This window comes from Emiliania huxleyi (genome assembly GCF_000372725.1).
Source record: "Emiliania huxleyi CCMP1516 unplaced genomic scaffold EMIHUscaffold_327, whole genome shotgun sequence".
NCBI classification, from domain to species: domain Eukaryota; phylum Haptophyta; order Isochrysidales; family Noelaerhabdaceae; genus Emiliania; species Emiliania huxleyi.
The window spans coordinates 8837-17808 of record NW_005199544.1 but is presented as its reverse complement, the minus strand read 5'-3'; the positions used below and the strand labels follow the sequence as shown (position 1 = coordinate 17808).

Genomic DNA, 8972 nt, shown 5'->3' with positions numbered 1-8972 from the left:
AGTTATACCGTCAAAATACCGCTTACCGGATATTTTGCCGATTTGGCTGATTTTGGGCCCAAACCAGCTGATTTCCACGGAGTTTCCTCGGGAAACTAAAGAGGATAGAGGGTGCTGTGGAGAAACACGGAAAGGAAACGAGACGGGGTGCGCGAGGAAACATGGAACGATACAGCCGAAAGCGACCCATACCAGGCGGACAGCAAGCGCTAGAGTGGCGGTGGGAGCACGCCGTCGCGCAGAATGAGACAAGGCCCTGGGGCCGCGGACATGCAGACGCCAGACAGAGTCATGTGAGAGCTGCGATGCCCGGCCAAGTTCTTTAAGCTCGCGCCGGGCGCGCGGCTGGGCGCGGCGGTTCAGCGCACGTAGTGCACCCACTGGAGCGCGCCGTTGACCCACTCCTCCTCGGCATTGGCGCCATACCGCTTGGAGCACGCCCAGCGCGTGCCTGGCGGAGCGGAGGCGTACGGGTGGGCGGTGTATAAGGTCAGGCGGGAGAGAGAGGCGGGCTGAGAGGGGCGTGGGGCAGAGTTGGCTCGCACCTGCGCCCGGAGCGGGATAGTCGCCGAGCAGGGTGGCGCGGCCCGCCTTCATGTCTGCGAGGCCGGCGGCGTACGGCGGGACGACGCAGACCTGCTCGAGAACAGGGCGGCTCACGACGGGGCGGCCTGGGAGCCTGCCGAGGCGCAGCGGGCGGTGGGGCAGTGTGGACGCGTACCGATTCGGCGTGTCCGGTCGCTGGGTTGTACTCGTCCTCGCAGAAGAGTCCGTGCTGCTGGCCGGCCATGGGTGCCACGACAGCCTTGGGCTGGGAGCGAGGGTAGATTGTCGGCACGGTGTAGGCGGTCGTCGCGAAAGCTGCGAGGGAGAGCATCGCTGTGACCTGCAGTACGGGAGACGGCAGGTGTTGGGTGAGGGGCGAGAGGGAGCGAGAAAATGTAGGGGGAGCGTGTGCGCGTGTGCAGATGAGCCAGGCGCTGGCGAGGTGGCAGGGCGCAATCACTTTGCTGCAATCTTCTTGAGTGTTGGGGTTCGAGTTCCTCGCAGATGGGGTTGCGTTCTGTCGCGCCAAAACGCCCGACGAAGCGAACGCCCTACCTATCCCCAGCCGCGCGCGAAGCGAAAACAGATGAAAAGGGCGATATAGGGGTACTACCTACCTATTGCAGGGAGGGCCCTATCGGCGCTGCCCTCGGTGTCACTGCCCGCGACCGTCGTCACTCACCTCTCCCGTCGCCACCTCAACCCGCCGTGCGGGCTGCGGACGCCATACCCACAACGCTGCTGGATTCGGGACAGCAAGGGCTCGGTAGGGACCGCGCGACTCCAAGGGATCACAAATTCACAATGTTTTTCAGTGTATGTAGCTCTTACGAACATACCCGAGGGTGAACTGCTGACAGGGTTTGCGATGAGGAGCGATCCGAACGTGGTATTCGGGTGATCAGATCACTACCGCCGAAGCGCAAGCGCTTTTTTATTAGATTATTGAATTGAACCTCACACCAAGATCGTGCAGGGCGGGGACACATGTCCCTAAATCCCGTCTCTTCTGAGGACCTTTACCGGAAAAGTATACCAAATCGCTTGGGAGGGGCCAGCCAGTATGTATGGACAGACAGACCCCCTATCCGGCTAGGAGCCCGGGCCCTGGCGAGTACTCGTTACGTGTGGGTAAGATAAACCATAAAAGGAGTTGCGAAAGCGCCCTCGGAGGATTGGAATAGAGATGTAGCTAGAGCGCTCTGGATATGGAGCGCTGTAGTGTGTAGAGCTGTAGAGCTCTACATTCGGCGCGGGACGATGTGAGTCCGATGTAGAGCGATGTGTAGAGGCGCTCTACAACGTGAAATCTCTGCAACAAACTCTACTCTCTACATCATCCCAGTACACAACCCCCTTGGAGCCCCTCTCCCTTTTCTCCCAATAAGCTAAAAGCACGTACTGTTTGCGAAGGATACTCGAGTATGTTGCCTTTCGCGAGATCGGGAGGTTCTCAGGAGAGCGAATGCAGAGGAGATCGCCGCCGTGATGGCGCAGGAGACGGCGCCGACGGTGACGGCCGCCGCACCGGCGCGTACACCAGCGGCGACGAAGCGTAAGGAACGGAGTACGCACTTCCTCGATCGAGCGGGATCACTTTCCTTAAGTTTTTTTCATCATTTTCTTCTCGCATCTCGGTACACTCGGAAAGAACTTGGAGCACTTGGAGTGCAGTCGGTAACCTCACATCCAGGGCCGGGGAGCTAAGAAGCGCACCCAGCGGGCCAGATGATCGGTATCGGGTTCGGGCTAGATAGAGACGTAGAGAGCCCTAGCCCTGGGGGGTGCGCGTTCGCAGGGAAAAAGCCGTAACCCAACATAGAGGGCGTTGCTAGCTTTTGGTATTAAAAAATAAAAAAAGCCGTAAAGTTTACACGTACGTAAGGGGGAAAGAAAAATTTACCCTCCCATACGTGTTGGGCTCCTTGGGCTCCTCCTTCGCTGTCCCATCTCCTCATCTCTTTCCCGCGCCTGGGGCGGGGCGGGGGCCGGGCGAGCGGTGCTGAGGCCTGAGCGGCGTGTGCGTGTGTGTGGATACGGCAGGTGTGACTACGACACGGGACCACTGTGTTTGTATTATTATTAACAACGAAGGACTCTAAAAAAAGAAAACTAGGTGTGCACTCTTGGAGCACGGCGCCTGCTTCTTGCAAGGCGCCGGCCTCGGGGCCGCCTCGGCGCGCCGCACGGGCGCGGCGAGCCTCTGAGCGGGAGCCGAAGGTTTGCCTGCGGGAGGTGGTAGGTGGGGTGGTTTGACTTTGCCGCAGAGGCCGTCCTTAGCTGTGAACAGCAAAACGGGACAGTAAATGGTTCAACCTTCCTCACCCAATGGCTCCTTCGAACTCCTGGGAGGAGTTTGATGAAAAGGGTCTCAGTCGGTACTCTGCCAAATCGTCGCCGGCAGGACGGCTGCGTTCTCGCCCCTCTGTCTTTTGCGACGAGCGGGCCTTTGCTGCCACCGACTCAACGGCGTGGCGGCGCGCGAGCGAATCGGCATTCACCAACTCGGGGCCCGCCGAAAGTTCAGGCTCGGGGCGCCGCCTCCCCCCACTCACCGAGAGCTTGCCTGAGCCTTCGGCGGGGACGGTGATGCAGCAGAAGGCGGCCACAAAGCTGCAGGCCGCGACGCGCGGCTCGTTCTCGCGGGCCGAAGCCTCCTGGCGCACGACGATCGCGCTGGTCAGCGCGCCGGTCGGCTCGAACGAGGTGGAGTGGGCGTCTCTCGGCCCGATGAAGCGTCTCGGCGCAGGCGAGTTTTGCGTCGCCTCCGCCTGCTCGCTCGACGGCGCGCCGTGCGCCGTCAAGACGCTGCGACCCGAAAAGGAGAAGGTCGAGGTGGCGGTGGCGGACTTGCTGAGGGAGTCCTCCCTGCTCTCGCGGCTGCACCACCCACACATCATCCGCGCTCTCGGGTTCGGCACCCGCCCAGCCGCCGGCTCCCAGGCGGGCGGGGCCCTGGTCCCCTTCCTCTGCCTCGAGCTCCTCTCGGCCTCCCTCTCGGCGTCGCTACCGCCGGACGCCTTCACCGCCACCGCCCTCGCCCGCAAGCGCGGCGTCAAGGCGTGGCCGGTGCGGCGTGCGATCGACGTGGGCCGGCAGATCGCCAGCGCGCTCCGCCACTGCCACAACAGCTTCCTGCCCGGCTATCGGCTGCTGCACCGCGACCTCAAGCCGGACAACGTCGGCTTTGCCTCGGACGGGCGGGCGGTGCTGCTTGACTTTGGGCTCTGCAAGCTGTGGGAGGTAAGCAAGCGGCGCGACGGACCCAGCGACGGCCGAAAGATGACTGGCCAGACAGGATCGCTCCGCTACATGGCGCCCGAGGTACGTCCTAGCGCGGACGAGGGGCACACGCACTCGCGGAGCACACACACACGCGGGGAATCGCACACACGCGGGCGGTGTGTGTGCGTTCTCGGGGGGAAAGGCTTCACCGCAGACATGAGTGCAATAGGTTGCGCTCTGCAAGCCGTACGACCACACGGCGGACGTCTTCTCGTGGGCGTCGCTTCTCTACGAGATGGCGGCGCACAAGAAGCCGTACTATGCGATGGACGCGCAGGCCTACATCTCGCAGGTCTGCAACGGCGGGTACCGTTGCGAGCTACCCGCTGCTATCAAGGCCATCCCCGACGTGGCGGCGCTCCTCTCGGCCTGCTGGTCGACCTCCCCGTCTCGGCGCCCAGACTTCGCGCAGGTCGTGCCGGTGCTCGAGGCGGCGCTCGCCGCTCTGCCGGCCGCGGCAGACGCGCAGCAGGAGGGCGTGGCCGGCGCCAAGGAGGGCTGCAGCTGCGTCTTGGCATAGGCCCGGGGCGTGACCGCACGCGGGCCTATGCCGAGTTGGGGCAGTCCTATCTGTTTGCACTCGGACGTTTTCGCATGCAGAGTCCTTGAGGGCCCAACGCATTGCTGGAGAGGGCCCATGCCAGATGTGCATACACGTCCATGACCATGTCCATGTGCATGCACTAAAAACTAACGCGTGGTGACACGGCGCCCGCGGTGGCACAGCGTTACACCCTCGTACACTGTACATGTGCCTACAAGCAGATCGCGCAAGCTCTTCCCACCGCGACCGGAACCTATGCGTTCCTGTTCATGGTGCGCTCTTTTAGTCCGCGCGCGGCCCGGATCCCATCAGGCAAGAAGATCACGCAAACGCTGCCCTCGCCTCTGAACAGCTGCGTCTCCCGGGTGCGCCTGCATAGCCCCTGCCACCGCCTCGGTCGCGCCCACAGTCACAGCTCGCTGCCTCCGCGCCCGCGCTGCTGCGTCGCTGCCGAAGCACACGTTGAACATCGCCCTGCAGCCAGACTGCTGCACAACCGCCACCTGCGGGTGAGCCTGCAGCGCCGCCACAGCCACCTCGATGCCGCCCGCGTCTGCTGCGCGCTGGATGCGTGCGAGCGCTGCAGCGTCGCTGCCAGAGCACACGTTGGCCATCGCCTGGCAGCCATTCTGCTGCACAACCGCCACCTGCGGGTGAGCCTGCAGCGCCACCACGATCGCCTCGATCGCGCCCGCGTCTGCTGCGCGCTGCTTGCGTGCAATCGCTGCGGCGTCGCTGCCGAGACACACGTTGGCCATCGCCCCGCAGCCATTCTGCTGCACAACCGCCACCTGCGGGTGAACCTGCAGCGCCGCCACAACCACCTCGATCGCGCCCGCGTCTGCTGCGCGCTGGTTGCGTGCGAGCCCTGCGGCGTCGGTGCCGGAGCACACGTTGCCCAACGCCAAACAGCCTTGCTGTTGCACGCCCGCATCCTGCGGGTGAGCCTGCAGCGCCGCCACGATCGCCTCGAACGCGCCTGCGTCTGCTGCGCGCTGCTTGCGTGCAAGCCCTGCGGCGTCGGTGCCGCAGCACACGTTCGCCATCGCGCAGCAGCCATTCTGCTGCACGTCCGCCACCTGCGGGTGCGCCTGCATCGCCGCCACGATCGCCTCGATCGCGCCTGCGTCCGCCGCAGCTTGCTTGTTCCGCACCTCAGCGCACAGACGGCCCAACCGCCCGCAAGCCGCAAGCGCGACGCGACTGACCGACCCGTGCGCCCGCAGCGCCGCTGCCACCGCCGCCACGCCCATCGCCCGCACCTCCGCGTCGCTCGGTGGCGCAGCGGCGGGGACATGAGCAGCAGAGCCGCTGCCGCTGCCGCTGCTGGAGGAGCCGCCGCCGCCGCCGCCGCCGCCGCCGCTCGGCGCAGCGTGGCGCTGCCGCTTGGGTTCCGGGCCGGCGCTCGCACTCCCCTCTGTCGAGTTCTTGCGCACGGCCGCCACCACCTCGGCCCCCATCTCCATCTCGACCTCGATCACGTACGCCGGGTACATCTGGCGCGACTCGTACACCACGTGGACGATGGAGGCGTCGCACCCGTTCTCGCCTCCGCCGGAGACGAAGGGGCGGTGCGGCCCGCCGCGCACGCTGTTGTAGAGGAGTCGGGGAGGGCCCTCGACGCGCACGTCCGGCATCCGCATCGCCCTCGTCTCCGCGCTGATGCGCTGCCCCATCTCCTGCTGCGAGCCGAGGGCGGCCTTCACGATGAGCAGCTGCACGCGGCTCCCGCCCGAGCCGGAGATGCGGTGCGCGTACCGGCCGCCGATCGGGTAGGACGGGTCCTCCGCCAGGTAGATGCCCTGGCCGTAAAAGCCGCCGTTCGAGAAGCGCGGGTCGAGCCCGTTCTGATGCGCGAGCACATCCGTCGCCGCCCGCTCCGCCGTGCCGTGGAAGAGGAGCATCTCGTTGACGTCGCCGCCGGCGCAGATGTGGACGAGTGATTTGTCGCGGTAGTCGGCATACTCGCGCCACAGCATCTTGTTCTGCACGCGCTGCACGCGGCTCAGCCTTGCGCTCGGGCAGCTCCGCGCCAGCAGCGTCTTGATGAGGAGCGCCTCGTTGCTCTGCATCGAGAGCGGGACGAGCTTCGACTCGGTCGGGCCGCCGTCGCCGCCGTCGGCGCCCCACTCGTCGGGGAACGTCATCTATCGGCTACGGGCGCGAGAGGGGAGGGCGCAGCCGGCGGGGAATTCTTTTCTGGAGAGCGCGGCGGGAATTCAGTTATCTGTAGATATGAAATGAACTCGGGGGCACGGGACGCGGCACAAACGGGGCACAAACGCCAGGCTACAAAGACGGGGAGGCACGTAGTGACGCAGGGGAGTCTAGGCGACGGCGGCGTCCTCCGACGCCGCGGCGAGCCTGAGCTCGGTCGCAATCTCTTCCGCCGCCGCGAGCTGCAGCGCGACTGACATGCGCTGGGCCTGCAGCGAAAGCCACGACCGCGTCGACCAGCTCGCCTCGTCCTCGTGCTGCCGCTTCGAGAGCTAGACGGTCGATACGAACATGGAGAATCCACTTTCACTCACCGACGATGCCTTTACACAGCAATGCGAGGATGTCCAGACGAACACACCGTCTTGCAGGGCCTTCGACATCACAGTGCAGGCCTGGGATTTGATGGTGGTATTTGCGTCGAATCAGGGCAGCATTGCAGGAGAGCCGGCTGGCCTCAATGGAGTCGTCCCGATCGAGTACGAGGAAGTTGATTGTAATGACGCAGTCGTCTCCGCCGCCATTCAAAGTTCCCATTGTGGTCTTCCATCTCAATTGATGATCTAGATTACACACACCTGCATCATACCTGGTTGGCGACGAACGTGAAGGTTTATCAGTTCGGTGACGAGGATGGTCCCCCCACACCATGGAGAGACGGAGTTTCATTGAGTTCCCATCACTACGTAGGTAGGTAGAAAGGTGAAGAACAGTCAGGCTCGGACTGGACATCACACAAAAAAAACTACAGCACTGCCGGGCGAGCAAAAAAACAAACTCGTGCGGCACAAATCTCGGCAAGCAACACTCAACGAAGCGCTCATCACCACTCTGGCGGCCCCCCTGTCGCCGACTTCCCCCTGGTGGCCTAACGAATGCTCTCTTTCATCAACGCCGGCCTCGCGCTCCGCTCCTCGGGCTACCCACTCCACCCGCCGCCGCCGGTTCGCACCACCGCGGTTCGACCGGCCCCGGCCGCCGTCGAACAGGCGGCAGCACTCGCCTCCATCTCGGCCGCCGCACTCGGTGGCGCAGCAATCTCCGAGACCCTCACGCCCAGCAGCTTTGACATGCTGGCCTCGGCGGGGCTCTTCAACGAAGACGTCCTCTACACGGACTGGATGATGGACAAGATCGACGCGCTCTCGCCCGCATGCTGGCTGGTTGCGGCCGCACTCGTCGCCGGCAACTTTGCGGCGCCTCTCATGGTCGCCAAGCCCGGGTCGCCATCGCCGTGGCGCAAGGCGTCGCCCGCCGCGGGCGAGGCCACGCCGGACCCGCTCGAGGAGGCCTGGGCCTGCGTGCGCGACGAGGTCCAGGGCTTCGTCTGCGGCGCCACCTCCTTTGACAGCTCCGAGGACGGCGACGGTCTGATCTGCATCGACGTCGACGGACGCTGGGTCTGCGCATGATAATGCTAGAGGGTCCCGACGCTGCTATCTATTCGGCGGGGCCTCGCTTGTACGGTGGGTGGGGGCGCGAACGCGTACGCGCCATCTTGAGTCCGTCTGTGGATGTGCGATGAGCGTGTGACAGACCGTGGCCACACCTCTCACACACCTGTAGATCTTCGTGCTTTTGCCGTGGATGTCCCGTGTTTGAGTGAAGAGGGTGGTGACTCGAGCAGACCAAGTAGCATGTGTGAGCGAGCCCAAACAGGGAGGGGAGATCGTGCGCTTTGTTTCCATTCATCGAGATCCGCCCGCTGCTGAGACAACCTTCTCCTTCAACCACACACACAGCCGACACCGAGAGTGGAGAGAGACTCCCCTATCTGGCAAGGAGCCGGAACCCTGGCGGGCGGGCACTGACTTTTTCCGAAAAAAGAATAATCGAACAGGGAACAGCGGGCACCCGCACGGGACGGTGGCGCGCACCGTGACGCGCACTGCCACTAAAAGAAAGCGGAACATTCACTCCCCTGTGACGCTTTTTAAAGGACGCGCGCTCCCTGAAACGCCTCAGTGTGGCGCCTGAGCTCTACGCACTAGGTTACGCACCCGGGAAACCAGAGCATAAGGCTATGCGTACTCATTTTGTGCGATGGGCATCCATAGCGGGACTGACCACGATTGGTCCCAGCACGGGAGCACCCCGCACCCTCGACCCGCACCCGTACCCGCGTGTGGAACCGGAGGTAGCAGCAGCAGCAGCAGCAGCAGTCACAGCGCCTTGAGCAGCTCCTAATCAGAGAGATGCCGGGAGATGCGCCGAGGTGGAGATAGGGCGAGAGACGGCGAGAGATGGGGAGATGCTTTGAGGTGGATCGACCCGCCGCCACAGCGCCTTGGGGCGGCGCGAGGCGGAGGGGGGTGGCGGTGTGGGTGGGGTGGAAGGAGGCGGTTGTCACGGTGGGGTTTGGGGATTCTGAGTTTGATTT

The 8972-nt window shown here is 64.1% G+C and overlaps 3 protein-coding genes across 3 annotated transcripts; 2 read left to right on the top strand and 1 right to left on the bottom strand.

The window, feature by feature from the left end:
* Positions 1–2874: 2874 nt before the first annotated feature.
* On the top strand, positions 2875–4351 carry EMIHUDRAFT_117187 (hypothetical protein; the record flags this gene model as incomplete). Its single annotated transcript, XM_005773769.1, has 2 exons — positions 2875–3870; positions 4001–4351. The coding sequence occupies 2 exons, from the start codon at positions 2875–2877 to the stop codon at positions 4349–4351; spliced, it is 1347 nt and encodes a 448-aa protein (XP_005773826.1).
* A 332-nt stretch (positions 4352–4683) lies between these two features.
* Positions 4684–6522, bottom strand: EMIHUDRAFT_241220 (hypothetical protein; the record flags this gene model as incomplete). Its single annotated transcript, XM_005773768.1, has 2 exons — positions 4684–5637; positions 5812–6522. 2 exons carry the CDS (start codon positions 6520–6522, stop codon positions 4684–4686), a joined length of 1665 nt encoding a protein of 554 aa, XP_005773825.1.
* A 945-nt stretch (positions 6523–7467) lies between these two features.
* EMIHUDRAFT_241218 (hypothetical protein) lies at positions 7468–8004 on the top strand (the record flags this gene model as incomplete). The annotated part of the gene is made up of 1 exon (XM_005773767.1): positions 7468–8004. The coding sequence occupies one exon, from the start codon at positions 7468–7470 to the stop codon at positions 8002–8004; it is 537 nt and encodes a 178-aa protein (XP_005773824.1).
* Between the last annotated feature and the right edge of the window lie 968 nt (positions 8005–8972).